Source organism: Osmerus mordax, chromosome 2, assembly GCF_038355195.1.
Source record: "Osmerus mordax isolate fOsmMor3 chromosome 2, fOsmMor3.pri, whole genome shotgun sequence".
Taxonomy (NCBI): domain Eukaryota; kingdom Metazoa; phylum Chordata; class Actinopteri; order Osmeriformes; family Osmeridae; genus Osmerus; species Osmerus mordax.
The window spans coordinates 899,234-921,971 of NC_090051.1; the positions used below are offsets into that span (position 1 = coordinate 899,234).

The 22,738-nt window shown below is 53.4% G+C and overlaps 1 protein-coding gene across 1 annotated transcript in view; it reads left to right on the forward strand.

Annotated features, from left to right (window-relative positions):
• tanc1b (tetratricopeptide repeat, ankyrin repeat and coiled-coil containing 1b) overlaps nt 1-22,738 on the forward strand; it is a 133,603-nt gene that overhangs the window by 63,467 nt on the left and 47,398 nt on the right. Inside the window, 3 exon segments of the mRNA XM_067254823.1 lie at nt 12,341-12,474; nt 15,529-15,718; nt 18,110-18,424. Of these exon segments, the coding sequence (XP_067110924.1) occupies nt 12,341-12,474; nt 15,529-15,718; nt 18,110-18,424 (639 nt within the window).

The following is a 22,738-nucleotide window of genomic DNA, read 5'->3' on the forward strand; positions in this document are numbered from 1 at the left end:
GTGTTCTGAGGGAGGTGACATTTCACCCTGGAGATGAAGAAGGAGGGATGAGAGAGAGAGACACAGAGACAGAGAGAGAGAGAGAGAGAGAGAGAGAGAGAGAGAGAGAGAGAGAGAGAGAGAGAGAGAGAGAGAGAGAGAGAGAGGGGGGGGGACGGACGGAGGGAGGGAGGGAGAGACGGAGGGGGAGAGAGGGAGGGGGAGAGAGGAGGAGACCCTCTCCCCAGCACATGGTTTATGTTTAAAGTTGAACTTTGGTTTTGGGTTAGGCTGCCATCTTTATAATGCTGTATGATGAAGGTGGATGTTGGGGTTGAGACTAAGACAAGAAATGTGTGTGTGTCTGAAGGCATCTCACTTCACTACGTCTTTGAAGAAGGATAGAGTTTCCTTCCTGCCAGGGGCCTGCAGTTTGGAAACCATGTTTGGGGGAGGAGTGTGTGTGTGTGTGGTGGGCGGCTGGGGTGGATTGTATTTTTTTCTGTCATGCAAGGTGTGTGTTTGTGTGTGAGCTTGTATGTCAGCTTGTGTGTGTGTGTGTGTGTGTGTGTGGGGGACAGGCAGCAGGGGTCAGATTTGTGTCAGCTGTGGTCCCAGAACTGTCAGTCAGGACTGCCATGGCTCTTTGTTCTGTTCCTCCACCCTCCATCCCCCTCAAACCCTCCACCTCCACCCCCATCCCCCTCAAGCCCTCCACCTCCACCCTCCATCCCCCTCAAACCCTCCACCCCCATCCCCCTCAAACCCTCCACCTCCATCCCCCTCAAACCCTCCACCTCCACCCCCATCCCCCTCAAACCCTCCACCCCATCCCCCTCAAACCCTCCACCTTCACCCTCCATCCCCCTCAAACCCTCCACCCTCCATCCCCCTCAAACCCTCCACCTCCACCCCCACCCCCATCCCCCTCAAACCCTCCACCTCCACCCCCATCTCAGTGTGCATGTTTGTGTTAGACTCCCCTTAGCGATCTGCAACATCAGCCCTGTTTTTAACGTTCTGTTGGCTCAACTTTAACGTTACCTGCAGGACCCATCCACAGGCTGTGATTAACAGGAAAGCTTCTTAAGCTGTATCCATGCTCCATTTGTGTTGAGAGCGCCAGTGAGTCAGTCCTCCATGAGGAGAAGGCTTGGCGTGTCTGATGTGCAGCCTGATGGAGCTGTGTGTGGCCGCTCCCAGGAGGGCTGAGCGGCTGGGGGCCGCTGGCCTTCCTCTCCAGTCTCCCGTATGGCTCATTTCCTGAGAAGCCAAACTTCTCATCAGGCAAAAGTCAACGATTGTAATCAGGATTTCCCAGCCAGGCAGCTGGGGCCCCTGGCTGTGACACCAGCCCAGAGTGGAACCTCTCTCCTGGATAGACTGTCACCGTTGTGGTCAAGACCACAGCCTCAAGTGATCTAACAGCATCAGGAGTTTGTAATGTACTTTACTGTGCATATATTGTAGTGTACATACACAACTAATCATCCAGAGTATTTGTGAACAGGTAGTTAGGCCTCCAGCTTGATGTAGCAGGCAGTTAGGCCTCCAGCTTGCTGTAGCAGGTAGTTAGGCCTCCAGCTTGATGTAGCAGGTAGTTAGACCTCCAGCTTGATGTAGCAGGTAGTTAGACCTCCAGCTTGATGTAGCAGGTAGTTAGGCCTCCAGCTTGCTGTAGCAGGTAGTTAGGCCTCCAGCTTGATGTAGCAGGTAGTTAGGCCTCCAGCTTGATGTAGCAGGTAGTTAGGCCTCCAGCTTGATGTAGCAGGTAGTTAGGCCTCCAGCTTGATGTAGCAGGTAGTTAGACCTCCAGTTTGATGTAGCAGGTAGTTAGGCCTCCAGCTTGATGTAGCAGGTAGTTAGGCCTCCAGCTTGATGTAGCAGGTAGTTAGGCCTCCAGCTTGATGTAGCAGGTAGTTAGGCCTCCAGCTTGATGTAGCAGGTAGTTAGACCTCCAGCTTGATGTAGGCTCCAGACCCATGAGAAGTGGACAGGGTGAGTCTGGACCCATCCTGAAACCACAGATGTGCTCGTCTAGATGATGTCAGATGTGGAGCTTCATGAGCACAAAGCTGTAAATCCCCTCTGAAACACGCTGCTAATTATGAGACAAGTTCACAATAGTGCAAATCACCTTTTTCAATTTAAATATATTTGGGGCCTTTTTCGGCTCAGTTTCCTGTCTCCCTCCTCTTCAGCTGGTCTGTGGTCTGATGGTCCAGGACACCGCTGTGCTGAGACCCTCTGTCTAGGGACCCCATGATAACACACTCTGTCTGTAGGGACCCCATGATAACACACTCTGTCTGTAGGGACCCCATGATAACACACTCTGTCCGTAGGGACCCCATGATAACACACACTGTCCGTAGGGACCCCATGATAACACACTCTGTCTGTAGGGACCCCATGATAACACACTCTGTCTGTAGGGACCCCATGATAACACACTCTGTCCGTAGGGACCCCATGATAACACACTCTGTCCGTAGGGACCCCATGATAACACACACTATCCGTAGGGACCCCATGATAACACACTCTGTCCGTAGGGACCCCATGATAACACACACTGTCCGTAGGGACTCCATGATAACACACTCTGTCCGTAGGGACCCCATGATAACACACACTATCCGTAGGGACCCCATGATAACACACTCTGTCTGTAGGGACCCCATGATAACACACTCTGTCCGTAGGGACCCCATGATAACACACTCTGTCCGTAGGGACCCCATGATAACACACTCTGTCTGTAGGGACCCCATGATAACACACTCTGTCCGTAGGGACCCCATGATAACACACTCTGTCCGTAGGGACCCCATGATAACACACTCTGTCCGTAGGGACCCCATGATAACACACTCTGTCTGTAGGGACCCCATGATAACACACTCTGTCTGTAGGGACCCCATGATAACACACTCTGTCCGTAGGGACCCCATGATAACACACTCTGTCTGTAGGGACCCCATGATAACACACTCTGTCTGTAGGGACCCCATGATAACACACTCTGTCTGTAGGGACCCCATGATAACACACTCTGTCCGTAGGGACCCCATGATAACACACTCTGTCTGTAGGGACCCCATGATAACACACACTGTCCGTAGGGACCCCATGATAACACACTCTCAGTTTGAGGGGGTCCCACAAAATTTGCGCACAGCTTGTTCCAGAGCAACTCGTCATCTCTCTCCATCCCTCTCTCCATCCCTCCCTCCCTTCATCCCTCCCTCCCTCCCTCCACCTCTGAAGCCTAATGAGTGCGTTCATCAAGGTTTCATTAAATGCCCTCAGTTGCTGGGTGAAGTAACTCCACATGCTAATGAGAGACAGCATGGATCACTTTCACAACGGGGGTGGAAGATTTGTCCCTTCCCCCCTCCTCCCCCATCCTCCTCCTCCCCCCTTCCTCCTCCCCCCTTCCTCCTCCTCCTCCATCCCCCCCTCCTCCCCCATCCTCCTCCTCCCCCCTTCCTCCTCCTCCCCCGTCCCTCCTCCCCCGTCCCTCCTCCCCCCATCCTCCTCCTCTCTGTTGCCAGGGCAGGTTCTTCAACCACTCGTAAATTCTCTACTGGTTGGAGGATAATGATGTTGTTTGTGTTTTGCCTCCTTCTCTCCATAATGATGTATTTATTTAACCCCACCATGGTTTCCAGGTCTGTTCCATGTTTGCAGGCTAGGAGGAGGTGTAGAGGCCGTATCGGCCGGGCAGAAGGAACTCATTTTCAATCCTCTGGCTTTTAATCTCAGAACACTTGTTATTGCATCAGATCCATGAGTGTGTGCTGTAATATGAGAGTGTTCTGCAGAGCTGTGCACAATTTAAATAATGACTTGAGCTTTTCAACAACACCCCTGCTTGTAGCTCTGTGAGTTTGCAGGATGTGCTGCATCAATTACGACGGGGTGAAAACTAAGAGAGGAATTTCACCAGTTTGGATATCGCGCCTCGCGCCACACTGATGATTATGTAGATTTGTTGAGTTCCTGCTGCTCTCTTGGACAGCTGGGGTCCAAACTCCCAGGGACTCCAGCCCTCATTATTTAACAGAATTGAACTCGTAGTAACAGCAAAGAGTTTTCAGCCTGTGAGAAACTTTAGCAACATACTGTACATGGTTTTCTAGGATTTCGGTAAATCCAAGAGCTTGGGAGATAATATGTAAAGTATGGCTGAGGCCGTAGCTTGACAGGATCAGATAGAAGATACATTTTCCCACATGTCTAAACTTTGACACACGCATTTCGGGGTATAATTTCTCGTTGGTCTTTATTTCCTGGTTCCAGTATGTGAGTGGTGATGACTGGCGTGTAAGGACATCCAATGTTCTGGATCACAGAGGTGCAGTGCTTTCACATGTGATTGATATCACACACAGCGCTGCCTGAAGGGATTAACAGGGTCCCGTCTCTCCAAGACACACACTCTGTTTCCCAGATTACTCCTGAGCCCAGATATGCCAGAGAATATAGATATGAGTCTCTGACGCTCCAGAGAGAAGTGCTGTAAACTAGAGGGTGAACTGTCTGATAGTACCTAGCCGGCAGTTAGAGACTGTAAACTAGAGAGGCTGGGAGGGGCTGGGTGAGGCTGGGAGAGGCTGGGAGGGGCTGGGTGAGGCTGGGAGAGGCTGGGAGGGACTGGGAGGGGCTGGGAGAGGCTGGGAGGGGCTGGGAGAGGCTGGGAGGGGCTGGGAGAGGCTGGGAGAGGCTGGGTGAGGCTGGGAGAGGCTGGGAGGGACTGGGAGGGGCTGGGAGAGGCTGGGAGGGGCTGGGAGAGGCTGGGAGGGGCTGGGAGGGGCTGGGTGGGGCTGGGAGAGGCTGGGAGGGGCTGATGTGTGACGTGAAGCATGTGTCTAACAGACCCAGAGACACGTTCAGGACTGCTGTCCACCCAGGAGCAGCTACAGTGGAGGACGTGCTTCTCATCAGCCTGCAGGCTAACCCTAACCCCTAACATTTACATTTACATTTAGTCATTTAGCAGACGCTCTTATCCAGAGCGACTTACAGTAAGTACAGGGACATTCCCCCCGAAGCAAGTAGGGTGAAGTGCCTTGCCCAAGGACACAACGTCAATTGACACGGCCGGGAATCGAACTGGAAACCTTCAGATTACTAGCCCGACTCCCTCACCGCTCAGCCACCTGAACCCCTAACCATGCTCTGCTTGTTGCTGTTCAGATCAGCCTGCTCTGCATGTTGCATGTTGCTGTTGAGTGCATGCTGTCCTGGACGCCCCAGGACTAGCTGGTGGCCTTCCAGTCCACCCTACTCGGATGTGGGGATGGATGGATTTACGGAGGTCTGGTTCTCAGAGGGGCGGTGGAGTGAACCAGCGAATACTAAGTGGTAACCCTCTCACCTGTGTTGTCATTTCCTGTAGCAGGGCTGTGACTAAGACGGCTCGCAGCCGCTGTCCCTCTGATTAACTTTGATTTGTTGTCATGGAGATGATGTAAGGCTGCTGTATCTCCGAGCTAATGAGCAGATCTGTTTTCATTTAGATATTTTGCTGTTTGTAACCAGCTGCAGCTGTCTGGGGACTGGAGAGATGTATCACTCCAGCAGGGGGCCCTGCGTGGGTCTGAGCCCAGCCTACCCAGCAACACTCCCAGTCTCCCTGTCCACCACAGCCTGCTTGCTAATGACACCTGGGGGGGTTCCCATCAGCCACTCTGCTAGTCGGCTCTCACCATGTCACCTGACCCGTCGTTAGCTAACCCTACTGTTTCCCTGTCAGCGTTGTGCGTGTGACGTCACAGTGACGTCATGGTCCGCTCATCTCCCTCTCGGTGAGAACGATGATGGGAGATGAGCGGGAGAGAAGGCACTGGAAAAAGAAGGCACTGGAAGGACGCCACGCCAGCTTTGTGGGTTTCCTGTTTAGGGTGAGATATTGAACTGGTGTGCAGTGAGTTTGTGTGTGTCCAGTACTGGTGTGCGTTGACACCACATGCGTGTGGGTGCATGCGCATGTGAGGAGCCCCACAGCCCTGACCCCCCTGACCCCAGGGTCACACACCAGCCTGCATCAGCGAGGCCGGAGAAGCCCGCGAGGCCGGCTGGGGACTGGCTCACTCACCTCCAGCAAACGCTGATCTAAGTACATTTACATTTAGTCATTTAGCAGACGCTCTTATCCAGAGCGACTTACAGTAAGTACAGGGACATTCCCCCGAGGCAAGTAGGGTGAAGTGCCTTGCCCAAGGACACGACGTCATTTGGCACGGCCGGGAATCGAACTGGCCCGCTTCCCTAACCGCTCAGCCACCTGACTCCCATAGTAGACCTGACTCCCACCTGACTCCCAAGTAGACAAACCGGCCAATCAGAGGAGGTACTCTTAACATTCTAAATCACCCTGTCCCTCCATAACCTTTTCTATGTCACTCTTTTCAAAAAGTAACAACCCCCCAAAAATAACAGCAGTAGAAGAGTTCCTAAATGAGTTCCTCATTTTGGAACACGTTCACCTCCTGGGGTGTGACGCACGCTAGTGTCGCTGAACGCCAGTGTCGGGCCGGAACAGATCCAGGCCGTGTCCTGGAGCAGGGGCCAATATATCGTCTTGTGTCCTGGGGGGCAGATGGGAGGAGACTCCTGGAGCAGGGGCTAATATAACCTCTTATACCATGGTCTGGGTGAATACTCGATTCTGATTGGCTGCAGGGGTGTCCATTATCCGGTGATATACGAACACCTACTTACGTAGTTGCAGCAAAACTGTCTGTTCACCGTTCTAAATTGTTGCGCTGGCTACATAGTATATGAGCCTGTGCAAAGTGTCTGAAATAAGTAACCATAACAACAGGGACGCAGTCAAATCCTCCATTTACAATTTTGAAAGACTTTAACAAGCTAACATGTCATTACAACAATGAGTGACTTCAATATTTCTTTTAACCTATTTGCAAAATGTTACTTTTCTGAATTTACTGTTTCAGTGTCGCGTAACCGCTCATCTCACATCCCATTCGCTTTTCACCTCGCTAGTCAATCTACTGCAGACAGGCTGCGGCCAACACGACAGTAGCAGCTACTCTACATATGGCCGATTATTTTATTCGTAAAAATCTTTATTTGATTTGGGGACAATGACATGGCTGGATAGCTGGCTAGTGTTTTTGTTAAACATACTGTCAAATTATAATTACTGTTTGGAGAATATGTCAACTTTGATGCGATCATCTCACATCCATTTGCTATTCAACTCGCTACACAGGCTGCGGCCGTAGCCTAGATAGACTAGTACTAGGCTATGGCCGATAGCTACTTTGTTCGTGAAAATCTTGATATGGATTTTGGGACAATGACATAGCTGTCCAGCTAGATAGTGTTCTTGTCAAACATACTGTAAAAGTATATTAACTGTTTGTCAACCGTACACAATGTTATTGCCTTTGAATCTTGCTAGCATAACGTTAGCTAGCTTTCGGGCTAATAGCTCAGCCCAGAGGCGTTGTTAGACATAAACTCTTTTCTTTCAAGCTTGCTGCGCACAATGCACTATAGGCTGTAGAAACTCCCCTTGCTTAACCCACTATACAACAGTTCAGGGACGCAAGTTTGATTTCAGCTTTGGCAGGGACATCAATAGTTAATGCTAGCGCATAAATTTTTTCGCATTGATGTGAGCGCAAATACAGTTGTTTTTTTTTTGCTTCGTGTAATATTTTTTAGTCAAAATAAGATTAACAGTAGGCCTCTCATTTAGAAACTATCTTTAGTTTTGTAATGTTTTCTTAACTTATGTAAGGGTGTGAAAACCGTGAAACTCACTCCTCAGGTATGTAACAGACGTAGACACGCTCCATCATAACAAGGTATCGTTCGCCACTCGCGGGATTCGAACGCTCGACCTCTGACTTGCCAAGCCTGACCACTACCAACTACGCCAAAGAAAAGCTAGCTCTTCGTTGACGCGGGTGGCCTGGTACATACCTGAGGAGTGAGTTTCACGGTTTTCACACCGTTACACTACCTCAATTCTAACTTGTGCGCCGAGCCACCTGGACTTCTGTGTGTGTGTGTGCTGCGGTCAGGGGCGTAGCCACGTGGTGGCCAGGGGGGGCCACGGCCACCATTGGTCAGAGAATGGCCACCCTGCCGGCCCCCCCAACCTCACAAAAAAAACTCCTTAAACCCTCCTGAACAGAAATGGTATAAAGCTGAAAAAATGCATTTGTATTTTTTTTACAAAGTCATCTTATATTGTCATTTGTCACTTACGCTACAAGCCCCATATTCGCAACATGTTGGGCCACGCCCCCATCAACAGTGCAAGACGCAAACCAACATACCTGCATTCTGACAGCGCTTCAATGGAGACTAGCAGCTAACCACTGGATACCGTTAGAAAACTGCTGCTCTGAGTGATGCAGTGTGTGAGTTTTAAAATAGTAGTTTTTGACAATCAAGTGCCACCCCAAATAGAAGACTGTCCAGAGCTGGCCCCCCCAGAAATAATGTCCTGGCTACGCCCCTGGCTGCGGTGGCTATTTGGCAAGCTCAGAAGAGCGCGCTGACATGGAATTCTGCGTACATCGGTTTGTGTTTTCGGTTAAACACTTTTACAAGCGTTGATTGGGATACTGCGTTTAGTTTTTTTTCCGGAATTATCAATCTAAATTAATGCACTGACTAATCAAGTATTAAGTAATAATTGTTAAAACTCAAACTTTTGAGATTTTTCTAAATTTGATGGGAGGAGCCACGCGACCTTACCCAGGCATCCCAAGCAGGCTGACAGGAAGGACACTTCCCAGAGAAATAGCACCCCCACACTCCCCCTATACCCATGTGCGTGTGTGCTTGCATTTGTGTGTGTGTGTGTGTGTACAGGACAGACCCTCACCATCAACAGCAGGCATTAGCAGAGATCACACTGATACCAGCAATGTGCCAAGGGCAGGGAGGCTGTGATAAGGCACTGAGACGCTCCCATGTTAGCTGCAGCATGGTGGAGGCTTGTGGAGGCCAGTGTAGTGGGGCTAGAGGCAGCATCAGCACCTGTGAGGAATAGGTGCAGATTATGCTGGGGACAGAATGTTCCAGAAGAGACTCCCCATGGTGACAGTGTGTAATGATGATACAGTATACAGCCCAGCTATCAAAGCCTGTGTGTGTGCGTGGGTGTATGTATGTATGTGTGTGTGTGTGTGTGTGTGTGTGCACGTGTGTGTATGTGTGTGTATGTGTGTGTAGCAGGCCCTGGACAGGTACAGCTCCATCACAGGACAGCTGTACTGATTGCTCCTCTGAGACAGCTGGGTTTAAGCTGTTTAGACTCTGATGGAGGAGCCTGTCAGAGCCCAGTAATATAGATCCTCCTGATGGAGCCCCCCCGCCCAGCCCCCCGGCCCCTCGGCTGAGGGGAGGCCAGCTCTGAGAGGTGCCTCTGCAGACACCTGGGGCCCCTGGGAGGTATTAGTGACCCCCTGGGTTATGCACCAAGTACAGCTGGAACACGTGAAGTCATGAGATGGAATCTTGTTTTACCATCGACGCATGTTTAAACCTTAAAGCCCTTAACATGACACCATACGCATGTTTCCCCCTTCCATCCCATAATCCTTAGCGAGGATGCTGGTTACAGGAGAATTCATGCTAAGGGAAGACCAGCCGATCACCACCCCAGCGTGGCTCTCAGCACACAGTACTCATCCAGGTCCCTGAGCTGAGGTGTAAACACCATGTGAGAGGGCAGAGCACCTGTCACCAGAGCGGGAGATGCTTACACAGAACAGAGCGGCCTGTACTGTAGGACCAGACAAGTGCAGGTGCATTACAATGTTTGGGTCCTGCACCTCAAGACATCTAAACCTGTGAACTGTTCTTATCAACAATACACTGGATATAATATCTATATTTTTTACAATACCGAACAATTCACCAAACAACTTTCGCAGGGAGGGAGCAGGGAGGAGGAGAGAGGGAGCGGGGGAGGAGGATAGAGGGAGCGGGGAGGAGGAGAGAGGGAGGGGGGAGGAGGAGAGACGGCAGGAGCTGTGGTCGCCTGGCTGCCTCTTTCTGACAGTTACTCACATCACACTAGATTGTAGTTATCAGCCAGTTTCTGAAATGTAAAGGAAACGCATTCTTGCATACCCAGCCACCAGAGCCCTGATGAATGAGTGTGTGTGTGTGTGTGTGTGTGTGTGTGTGTGTAAAGTGCATGTGATGGCTTAGTCTGAACTTCATTAGGGTCTTGGCAGTACATTATACCGTTGGACGCCTTAGTATTTAATCAGATGCCAGACTGCCAGCATTATTAATAACTGAGGACAAGGGAGGGAGGGAGGGAGGGAGGGAGGGAGGGGGGGGGGGGAGGAGGGGGGAGGGGGGGGGAAGGTGCTGACAGAGAAAAGTATAATAACTTACTGTACCCCTGGACTCTCTAACTGCCCTGGGCATGCAGCATGCAGGTAGTTGATCTGTAACTCCCAAACACACACACACACACATACACACCACACACACATACACACCACACACACATACACACACACTCTCCCTGTGTGGATGCCTCTCTCCTCTAGACCCACGCATGTGAACGTGAATCTACTGTGCTTTATGCTCATATTTTATTAATCAAATTCAGAAAAATTCAATATGCGTTTTTCTTCGAATGGCATTGCGGACGACTCAGCCCAGAATGTTAAGTGAGTGAACCTTCTGGGTAGCTGTGCTGGTCAGAGCTGGAGGGACGTGAAGCTGCTGGTCAGAGCTGGAGGGACATGAAGCTGCTGGTCAGAGCTGGAGGGACATGAAGCTGCTGGTCAGAGCTGGAGGGACATGAAGCTGCTGGTCAGAGCTGGAGGGACGTTGACAGTTGGTGCCCGGCTGGTTGTGGGACCGAGGCAGCTCATTCACATTCCAGCTATGTCAGGGAGATGGTAACAGGCAGGGCAGCAGGGAGGGCAGCAGGGAGGGTAACAGGGAGGGCAGCAGGGAGGGTAACAGGGAGGGCAGCAGGCAGGGTAACAGGGAGGGCAGCAGGCAGGGTAACAGGCAGGGCAGCAGGGAGGGTAACAGTGAGGGCAGCAGGGAGGGTAACAGGGAGGGCAACAAGGTAACGGAGGGTAGCAGGCAGGGTAACAGGCAGGGCAGCAGGGAGGGTAACGGAGGGCAGCAGGGAGGGCAGCAGGGAGGGTAACAGGCAGGGCAGCAGGCAGGATAACAGGCAGGGCAGCAGGGAGGGTAAAAGGCAGGGCAGCAGGGAGGGTAACAGGGAGGGCAGCAGGCAGGGTAACAGGGAGGGCAGCAGGGAGGGTAACAGGCAGGGCAGCAGGGAGGGTAACAGGGAGGGCAGCAGGGAGGGTAACAGGGAGGGCAGCAGGCAGGGTAACAGGGAGGGCAGCAGGCAGGGTAACAGGGAGGGCAGCAGGCAGGGTAACAGGCAGGGCAGCAGGGAGGGTAACAGGGAGGGCAGCAGGCAGGGTAACAGGGAGGGCAGGTAACAGGGAGGGCAGCAGGCAGGGTAACAGGGAGGGCAGCAGGGAGGGTAACAGGGAGGGCAGCAGGGAGGGTAACAGGGAGGGCAGCAGGGAGGGCAGCAGGGAGGGTAACAGGCAGGGCAGCAGGGAGGGTAACAGGGAGGGCAGCAGGCAGGGTAACAGGCAGGGCAGCAGGGAGGGTAACAGGGAGGTCAGCAGGCAGGGTAACAGGGAGGGCAGCAGGGAGGGTAACAGGGAGGGCAGCAGGGAGGGTAACAGGCAGGGCAGCAGGGAGGGTAACAGGGAGGTCAGCAGGCAGGGTAACAGGGAGGGCAGCAGGGAGGGTAACAGGGAGGGCAGCAGGGAGGGTAACAGGCAGGGCAGCAAGGAGGGGTCTAAGGCCTGGTGCTGCGGGCTGGAGGAATCTCGACCTTGCAAAGATTTCCCCTACAAGCTGCATCTTCTCCCTCTCACCCCCCCTTTTTTCCTCTTTCTCTTTTTCTCTATGTAGGACATCCTCTCATCCTCACTAACCTCTAATAGGCTCTGCTTCTCTCTCCATCTCTCTCCTCTCTCTCCAATCTCTCTCTCCCCTCTCTCCATCTTTCTCTCCATTTCTCTCTCTCCCCTCTCTCTCCCTCCCTCTCTGTCTGCCTCTCCTCTTTCCATCTTTCTCTCTTCTCTCTCTTCTTTTTCTCTCGTCTTCTGTCCTCTCTCACTCTGCCTCTCTCTCTCCCTCCCTCTTCCTCTGGCCAGTGTTCAGCCCTAGCAGGGAGCAGAGCAGAGCGGAGCAGAGCATCTGTAGTGTGAGCCGTGCTGCAGTCAGACTGGCCCGCTGCCGTCCTGCTTGGCGTTGCTAGGATCTGTACCTAACTGTACCTAACGGGATCCATCTCTCTCCCCAGAGCTGCTCCTCGCCGACAGCCAGCCAAGCTCCTCCCCCGCCACTCAGGAGCTGATGACACGGCTGGGCTTCTTACTAGGAGAAGGGATCCCTGGCTCAGCGCGCATACCTATGGAGGACAAGAATGAAAAGAAGGTATTTCATTTTTCTCTCCCCCTCCTCCCTCCTCCTCCCCACACGCCCCGACAGCAGCTGTCACTGCGGAGCGCGGCGGCTTACAGCGTTAGGGCGGGAGAGAGGAGAGAGAGAAGGAGAGAGGGACATAGAGAGGGAGGGAGTTGCGAGAGTGTGAACGAAGAGAGGGGAAAAAAGGCATGCTTGTATATTGCTTGAAAAAAAATCCTGTTTTCGCCAGCTTGCGTTTCTGTGCTCCATTCTGTCTCCTTGGATGAAACCCTTCCTGCTGGGAGTGCTGGGACCTGTCCAGCTCAGGGTGGGAGCGCTGGGACCTGTCCAGCTCAGGGTGGGAGCGCTGGGACCTGTCCAGCTCAGGGTGGGAGCGCCGGTACCTGTCCAGCTCAGGGTATCTCTTCTCACATGTTCTGGGAAGGAACTGTGTTGGTTGCGGTGTGAAGGTGGGGGTCGGGCGTTTGACTGCAGATCAAGAGGTTGCGGGTTCAAATACCACTGTCTGCATGTGGCTTTGGATGAAAGCGTGTGCTTGGTAACAAGGTAGGGTGTGCCTGGGTCGTCGTGGAAACCGGAGTTCTGTGGCCGCGTGGGTCGCTTGAGTACGTAACACGAGTCGACGAGCCGAGCTCCAGAAATAGTGTCATGTCAAAGTCTAAGCTTCAAGTGTGTTCGGCTGTGCTAATTAGTCTGGGACTCTCAGTAGAGCAGAACCTGCTTGTCCCTCCCTCCTCTCCACCTCTCCAACACCGCCCTGCAGAGGAACACTGCGTTTCAGACACTCGTTAGAAGTGTTAAAAGTGTCCCGTTAACTGGGATCTCAAAGGATGAGAACAGAAGAGAAACGGTTGTGTTTTGTTGTTGTGTGTGACGAGTTTAGGGCTGTTTTTAAGAGCTCACAAGGGAGAAGGAGGTTGTTGATCATCTGCTAACTATTCTCTCTTTCCTCTGCTGCTGTTTAACGACCCCAGTCCAACATGTTGTCTTTCATTCTGCCCTACAGTAAATGTCATTAAGCTGTTATGTTATCAGGCTGGTATGCAGGTTCTGCTGGTGGAGAAGCTGAGCCTCTCCTCTTCCCCCGGGCTCAGTGCTAACAGACCTGGGTCTTGTTAGCCCACGTTGAGCAGGCTCCCCTGGGGAGAAGCCTGCGGGTGGGGCTGAGGATGAGGAAGTGTTAGCATGTTAGCATGGTGCAGGACGTACTGTACACTCACTGTGCCCAAGATCTGCCCTAGCTAGCATCAGGATAACCTCACCCTGATCTACAAGCTGTACACAGCAGGGGAGGGCACAGAGGGGGCAGACAGTGACTCATGCTCGGGGGTGCAGAGACTGGGTCTGGAGGTGTAGAGACTGGGTCTGGAGGTGTAGAGACTGGGTCTGGAGATGTAGAGACTGGGTCTGGAGGTACAGAGACTGGGTCTGGAGGTGTAGAGACTGGGTCTGGAGATGTAGAGACTGGGTCTGGAGGTGTAGAGACTGGGTCTGGAGATGTAGAGACTGGGTCTGGAGGTGTAGAGACTGGGTCTGGAGATGTAGAGACTGGGTCTGGAGGTGTAGAGACTGGGTCTGGAGGTACAGAGACTGGGTCTGGAGGTGTAGAGACTGGGTCTGGAGGTGCAGAGACTGGGTCTGGAGATGTAGAGACTGGGTCTGGAGGTGTAGAGACTGGGTCTGGAGGTACAGAGACTGGGTCTGGAGGTGTAGAGACTGGGTCTGGAGGTGTAGAGACTGGGTCTGGAGGTGCAGAGACTGGGTCTGGAGATGTAGAGACTGGGTCTGGAGGTGTAGAGACTGGGTCTGGAGGTACAGAGACTGGGTCTGGAGGTGTAGAGACTGGGTCTGGAGGTGCAGAGACTGGGTCTGGAGATGTAGAGACTGGGTCTGGAGGTACAGAGACTGGGTCTGGAGGTGTAGAGACTGGGTCTGGAGGTGCAGAGACTGGGTCTGGAGATGTAGAGACTGGGTCTGGAGGTGTAGAGACTGGGTCTGGAGGTACAGAGACTGGGTCTGGAGGTGTAGAGACTGGGTCTGGAGGTGTAGAGACTGGGTCTGGAGGTGCAGAGACTGGGTCTGGAGATGTAGAGACTGGGTCTGGAGGTGTAGAGACTGGGTCTGGAGGTACAGAGACTGGGTCTGGAGGTGTAGAGACTGGGTCTGGAGGTGCAGAGACTGGGTCTGGAGATGTAGAGACTGGGTCTGGAGGTACAGAGACTGGGTCTGGAGATGTAGAGACTGGGTCTGGAGGTACAGATACTGGGTCTGGAGGTGCAGAGACTGGGTCTGGAGATACAGAGACTGGGTCTGGAGGTGCAGAGACTGGGTCTGGAGGTGCAGAGACTGGGTCTGGAGGTGCAGAGACTGGGTCTGGAGGTACAGAGACTGGGTCTGGAGGTGCAGAGACTGGGTCTGGAGGTGCAGAGACTGGGTCTGGAGGTACAGAGACTGGGTCTGGAGGTACAGAGACTGGGTCTGGTGAAATAGAGTCTGGTTCAACCCAGAGGATGTAGCCTGGTCCGCTGCAGGTGAGGTGTTCTGGTTCAGCCAGGACTCTGGTGTGGAGTTAGGGTCTGGGTTAGGCTCTGTCTGAAGTGTGGAGTTCGGGTTAGGGTTAGGCTCTGTCTGATGTGTCCAGGTCACATGGGTTTATCCAAGCTACATGGTTCCTGTTTGGTTTCTTGTAGACATGAGTCTGCTGTTTTGAAAGCCTGGCTTTGTTTACAGAGTGTATGCATGCCTTCAGCTAGTGTATCACGCTCACATGTGAGATGTTAGCTTATCTGCTGAGGCAGTAGGATTGCTTTCACATGATCCAAGTTAGGAATGGTGGAGTTGACAGGATGAATTGGCATACCTAATATATCATAGAACCTCAAAGCAAATCTTTAAACTGTCAGGCTTTTAATTAGATGCAAAATGTGATTTTATGTGATAATTATTTATTTGTATCTAACCTTTCAACCTTTCAACTTTTCATCCCTCTCTCCCCTCCCCGCTCCCCTCCCCTCCCTCCCTCCCCCCCTCCCCTCCCTCCCTCCCTCCCTCCCTCCCTCCCAGAGCTCTGTAACTAGCCAGGGCATCAGCCCCTGCTCCACCCTGACCAGCAGCACGACCTCCCCCTGTACAGACAGCCCCTGCTCCACCCTGAACAGCAGCGCCGGCCGGCCGCCCCCAGGACGCTCCAGCCCCAGTGGCACCATCACCAGCCCCTGCTCCACCCTCGAGAGCAAGGACAGCGGGATCATAGGTAACACACACACACATTCTCACACACACGCACATGCAGAGAGTGTGTGTGTCTGTGTGTGTGTGTGCATCAGAGAGTCTGCCTGAATAGTGGACATGGGAAGTATTACTTCTCTTAACTTCTCCTTCATCCATGTAGTGGTGTTACGTTTCTCATTGATTTGGACAGATCTGGGACGAACACAACAACCTTTTATTAGAGTCAGCTAAGTGGGACATCACAGGCACCTATTATGGCTCTCTCATCCACACCCTCAGACTGAACGACTTACCTGGAGGAGAAACAATTGGGGGTGTTCTGTAGAGCTGGTCGTGCCCCGTGGCAGCACCGGCACGGGACAGATCCAGAGAGCTGCTCGTGTCCCGTGGCACAGCACCGGCACGGGGGACAACCAGCTCTCTGGATCTGCCTCGTGGCAGCACCGGCACGGGGCACGACCAGCTCTCTGGATCTGCCCCGTGGCAGCACCGGCAGATTCAGAGCCGTTGACGTCATTGATAACCTCATATAGCTATCCTCCAGCGCTGTGCAATACCACAGCTGCTCAATTATTAATGCTGGCTGTGATATTGTATCTTTCATATTGAAGCAGGATGAATAGAGTCCTCTCCAGTCACCCCCCTGCCCCCGGCCCCCCCTGCCCCCCAGCATCAGCCCCCGGCCCCCCCTGCCCCCCAGCATCAGCCCCCGGCCCCCCCTGCCCCCCAGCATCAGCCCCCGGCCCCCCCTGCCCCCCAGCATCAGCCCCCGGCCCCCCTGCCCCCCAGCATCAGCCCCCGGCCCCCCCTGCCCCCCAGCATCAGCCCCCCAGCAGGGGTTGGCCTACTCTAACCTTGGGTGGGACCTGCTTCTCCTACTGCACCGTACCTGTGCCTGCCGCCTTCCTGCCTGCACAGGAAATGCTGTGTTTGGAAGACTCTGTGTTTCTGGTGTTCCGGAACGTCCTGCCTCCCCTGTGACCAGCACTGCAAGGGTAGCATGAGGACATGGGAGGGGAGGGGAGAGAAGGAGGAAAGCAGAGAGATGAAGAGAGGGGAGGGAAGGTGAGAACCGGAGACGGTAGGACTCTAGGAGAGGAGCTAAGGGGAGGAGAGGAGAGGAGCAGAGAGGACAAGCTATGTAACGAGGACAAGCCTGTGATTAATACCACCAGGCCTTTGAAGTCTTCCGAAGTGGGACTACGCTAGGATCTGCTCAGGAGAAGGCAGTCCTACTTCAAAAGCACATATTAATTTATGTGGTTTGAAACTACTTCTGTGTGGGATGTAGAGGTCTGTGTTGACATGTGAAAACGCCCGGCTGGCAGGCGAGCAAGCCGGGCTGCAGAGAGAGAAGCAAGGCTAGCTTAAGGAGGTCATACAAACAGCTCTGACCTGTCATGTTGAATCATACATAAGGAACTCAAGCCAAGCCAACAAAGTGAAGCTTGGAGAATATTTATGGACCAAAACCTTGCGGAACAGTTGACCCAGAGCTTGGGAGTAACTGATGCTTGTAAGTCCGTACCTGAGTACCATGAATATGGCTTCTTGTTTCAAGCTAGCGATAAGGGTTGTCCAGGTACAGCTTGTGTCCAGTAGGACGGACGTGATGTGTTCATCTAGGTAGGGATGACGTAACTCCGGGTGTGTTATGGAGTCCAGAGGATCCCACTGGTTCCTGGGTGAAGCAGAGCATGCAGGTCCCAGTCCAGTGGCTGTGAGGGTTAGTCTGCCTGCATGGCACACAACATCACTGGGATTTGCTTTCATGTAAGCAAAACACCTGTCTAAACTCTACTAATAGAAGTAAGCTTTTCAGCGCCCGTCCATCATTTTCTACTAGAGAGAGGAGGAGGAGGGAGGGAGGGAGTGGTGGAGGACGGAGAGAGAGGAGGAGGAGGGAGGGAGGGATTGGCAGAGGACGGAGAGAGAGGAGGAGGAAGGGAGGGAGGGAGTGGCAGAGGACGGAGAGAGAGGAGGAAGAGGAGAGAGCGCAAGAGACAGGAGGAGGAAGAGTTTGTGCTGTGGTCTAGTTCTAATCCTGTGAAAATAGATGCAGTGGTGCTCTGTGCAGGAGTATGTTGATAAGGTCAATGAAAAGGAGTGGGAGGGCTAAAGTGTCAGCCAGCGTCCATTAGACTAGCTCCTCTCTGGGTGCAAGGAGGGGGGAACAGTCTTCATCATCGTGGTAATGACTGTCTCTCCTTTCTTTCTCTCTCTCTCTCTCTCTCTCTCTGTCTCTGTCTCTCTCTCTCTCTCTCTCTCTCTCTCTCTCTCTCTATACCCCTCTCTCTCTCCTCTTCTCTCTACTCCTTTCTCCCTATCTCTACCCCTCTCTCTACCCCTCTCTCTCTCCTCTTCTCTCTACTCCTTTCTCTCTCTCTCTACCCCTCTCTCTCTCTCTCCACAGCCACCATCACCAGCTCCTCAGAGAATGACGACCGTAGTGGCTCCAGCCTGGAGTGGAGTAAGGAGGGCAGTGTGAGGGGCGGGAGCCACCATGCCCCGGCCCCCAGCGTGCGGCCAGAGACCTGCTCCCCTGTGGCGGAGGAGGAGCCTGGCAGCAGCGAGGCCCCCTCCAGGAGAGAGCCACCCAGCACAGGGGCCTCTGCGGCCCCCAGACCCCCAGCACCACCGCCCCCCAGCCACCCAGCACAAGGCCCTGTTCCGTACCCTGCCCACACCACCTCCTCGCTCTTGATGCCTCGGCCCAACTCGGTGGCAGGTAGGAGCTTCTGCTAGCGCTGCTGTGGAGGAGCGGAGGGAATGTTGGGATCTCCAGCGCTGGTCTGGGGAAACAGGGGGTGGGAGTACAGGGGGTGGAGGGGGTGGGTGGAGGGGGTGGAGGGGGAGGGGGGGGGGTGAGAGGGGGGGGGTGAGGGGGTGGGTGGAGGGGGTGGGAGTATGGGGGTGGAGGGGGAGGGGGGGGGGTGAGAGGGGGGAGTAAGGGGGGTGGAGGGGGAGGGGGAGGGGGAGGGGGGTGAGGGGGGGGGTTGGCCAGGCAGCTGCTGTGTGTTGTGACTGGGCCGTGTCGTGTCAGAGGAGAGGACAGGCAGCTGCCCAGCTGATTGGTTCCGCATTCCTCCAGAAACAAGGCTGTTCTGGCTCCACAGGCCCCGCAGGAGAGCCACACCTCTCATCCTCCTTACTTTCTTACTCTTATACTTTTCTTACTTTCTTTTCTCCCTCTCAACTTTGCGCTCAAGCTAGGCTCTTGCCACCTGTCTCCTGATGCAGTTTCTCCCTCTCTCTCTCCCTCCATCTCTCACTCTCTCTAACTCTCCCACTTTCTCTCCTCTCCCTCCCTCCCTCTCTCTCACCCTCTCCCTCTCTCTCCCCCTCTCCTGACCTTGGCCTTGTTTTGAAGTCCCCACGGTCCTGAGCACTCCTTCCTCTTAAGCCGCCCCCCCCCCCCCAGGGGTATAGAACGTGTGCTTTTAGCAGCCTCCTGCTGCAGCCTCCTTCTCCTCCCCTGGTGTCCTGCAGGAGGAGAGAGAAACTGGCAGGGCGTGCCTTCTCATCCGGGGGACGTTTCACCCAGGTCTGGTTCCTCCAGGACCCTCCTGATGGGAGGTGCAGCAGGTCTGGTTCCTCCAGCCTTCTTACTGTACGAATATAAACCCATTTCATGAGTCATCAAAATAACTTCAATCTGGATCATTTTCAATCTGAACTAAAACGAGAAAACAATTAAAATGCCTTGATTGTCACGGCATGTTCATCGTAAACCATTCAGAAGATGCATTTCGACATACACCGCCTTCATCAGGAAGTCAAACTATCTTCCACTCTGTTGTGGATGTGTTCTGAAGGTGAGCCCCTCATTGCTGAACGTGCTGCTGGCCTGCCTGTGTAGTGGAACAGTTGATGAGGCCCGTACAGGAAAACTTGGACCCGGGAGTATTGGATAGCTATTAGTTTGTTGTTCAAACCTGCATACACCATGGAATTCACACACTGTTCAATCACCAGTGCACGAAACATTAATCTTTACAGCCTGCTGATGAATCTGGACAGCCCTGCTGTTAGAAAAGTGCACACAATGCATTACGCTGACGGTTCACATGGACACCAAGCAGTAAAACCTTCCAGTCGCACAAACAGCCCGTAGCTCAACCGCTGTACCTCGTCCATCCCTGCTGTTCCTGCGGACGAGGGCTGGCTCAAGTTGCATGGATGATGGCCGGTGTGTAAAGCTAACAGCCCTAAAAGTGTCTGGGTCATGTTTTGCCTGTGGAGTTTACCAAGGTGATGTCATCACTGTGGCGTGTGGGCCCTCTGGGAGACACAAGAGTCACACCTCTGACGGGGGGGGGGCCCAGCCCTGTCCATGTCACTACAGGACACTGTGAGCCCAGCCCTGTCCATGTCACTACAGGACACTGTGAGCCCAGCCCTGTCCATGTCACTACAGGACACTGTGAGCCCAGCCCTGTCAATGTCACTACAGGACACTGTGAGCCCAGCCCTGTCCATGTCACTACAGGACACTGTGAGCCCAGCCCTGTCCATGTCACTACAGGACACTGTGAGCTCAGCCCTGTCCATGTCACTACAGGACACTGTGAGCTCAGCCCTGTCCATGTCACTACAGGACACTGTGAGCTCAGCCCTGTCCATGTCACTACAGGACACTGTGAGCCCCAGTACTGAGACGTGTCTTGTCAGTACTGAGACGTGTCCTGGTCAATACAGGGAGTCAGGTGGCTGAGCGGTGAGGGAAGCGGGCTTGTAATCTGAAGGTTGCCAGTTCGATTCCCACTTCACCCTACTTGCCTCGGGGAGAATGTCCCTGTACTTACTGTAAGTCGCTCTGGATAAGAGCGTCTGCTAAATGACTAAATGTAAATGTAAATACTGAGACGTGTCCTGTCAGTACTGAGACGTGTCCTGGTCAATACTGAGACGTGTCCTGTCAGTACTGAGACGTGTCCTGGTCAGTACTGAGATGTGTCCTGTCAATACTGAGACGTGTCCTGTCAGTACTGAGACGTGTCCTGGTCAGTACTGAGACGTGTCCTGTCAGTACTGAGACGTGTCCTGGTCAGTACTGAGACGTGTCCTGTCAGTACTGAGACGTTTCCTGTCAGTACTGAGACGTGTCCTGTCAGTACTGAGACGTGTCCTGGTCAGTACTGAGACGTGTCCTGTCAGTACTGAGACTTGTCCTGGTCAATACTGAGACGTGTCCTGGTCAGTACTGAGACGTGTCCTGTCAGTACTGAGACGTGTCCTGGTCAATACTGAGACGTGTCCGGGTCAGTACTGAGACGTGTCCTGTCAGTACTGAGACGTGTCCTGGTCAATACTGAGATGTGTCCTGGTCAGTACTGAGACGTGTCCTGTCAGTACTGAGACGTGTCCTGGTCAATACTGAGACGTGTCCTGTCATGGGGATGATGATGGCTCCCCTGTCACTATGTCATCTGCTGTCCGCTGCTCCTTCCTGTTCCTGTCTGTCGCAGGCCAGACGCCTGGCCATCTGTAGCACCCACAGCGACAGAGGGAGAGAGAGGCATGGTAGACAGAGAGAGGGAGATGGAGAAAGAGAGAGAGAGGGGTGATAAGAGAGAGGGAGAGAGAGAGGGGTGATAAGAGAGAGGGAGAGAGAGAGAGGGGGGTGATAAGAGGGAGAGAGAGGGGCTAGTGAGAGAAAGTGAGTGTTGGAGAGAGGATGGACTGAATGGAGAGAGAGGAGAGGAGTGGAGTAAGACAACTAGAAGGACAGGAGGACGGAGGGCAGGTTGGCTGACTGATTGATGTCCGAGTGGTGAAAGTCACGCCGCCCTTGCTGGTCCGACTGTCTTCCTGTGTCGAGTGTGATTCTTCTGGGTCAACCTAGTACACCGTGTCTGGGGCTAGCTGGCTAGCTAGCCAACCAGCACAGCCTGACTAGTCAATAATATTAGTGTGCGATACACGATACAACAGTGACTTTAGCTAGTGCTGCTATAGACCGTGGAGGCTGGCTTGTCTCAGGGTGGCGTCAGACAGCGTCCTGAACATTTACCCCAACCATCCACACCATGTAAAACCACCACCATCCCCATTCAGCACAGTAAACAACATGCAGGATTACTTGACACACACACACACACACACCAGTAACCAGTATAGAACGTCCCCTCACCACAGATTGGCTGGTCCAGGGAGACTGTGCTTGATGACAAGACTTTGACAGGGGATATGTGGTTTCGTTTGCATGGTTTGTGTTTTTCTGATTGACTGTTTTAGCTTGTAAGCTCCCCCTGCCCCGCCCATCCACCCTCCCACCCACCCCGAAATCTGTCTCCAAATCCCTAATAGTATTATATCTCAGAAGAACATGTCTGCAAAGCCGGTTTAGGCTTTCTGCAGAGCAATCGTTTTTTCTTCCTTCTCGTTCTTTGATTTCTTTCAGCCGTCCCAGCGCCCTTCTGCGGAGCGCGGCGCTCCTCGTTAAGGCGGTGTGACTGGCACACTGCCGCTCCTCTGTGCCACGCAAGCGGGCATCGCGGCTTCTCCTTCTTCTAGAAAAACTCTGACAGCACTGAGAGTGGTTGCTACGACAGCACTGAGAGTGGTTGCTACGGGGAAATGGAAGAGACTTAATTACCAATGACCAAAAAGAGCGGACGCCTCCTGATCAGGACACTGCGATGATGTCACGCTGTCACTCGGTTCCCTGCCCTAAGCCGACAGCTGCCTCCCCCACCAACCCACCCAGCCCGCCCCCCAGCCCCCAGCCTCCCCCAGCCCCCCAGCTCCTCCAGGCAGGGTGGAGGGGAGCACACCACATCCTGGATCATCATCATAGAGACACTGTTTCATTTCTGGAAATGTGGCTTGTTTGTTTAATGCCAGTCCAGACATGAGATCTCTGAGCCCAGTACAGAACCCTTTTCTTCAGATTCTCAGAGGGTAGAAGTCCTGTTTGCTGCTCACCTGAACTAAACCCCGGCTGTCCTCACTGTTTAACAAGCCGCTTCCTCAGTGTTGGTGGCCCACACTCAGAAAGATGGGAGACATCGTTTGGATGGACGGACGGAAAAGCAAGCAG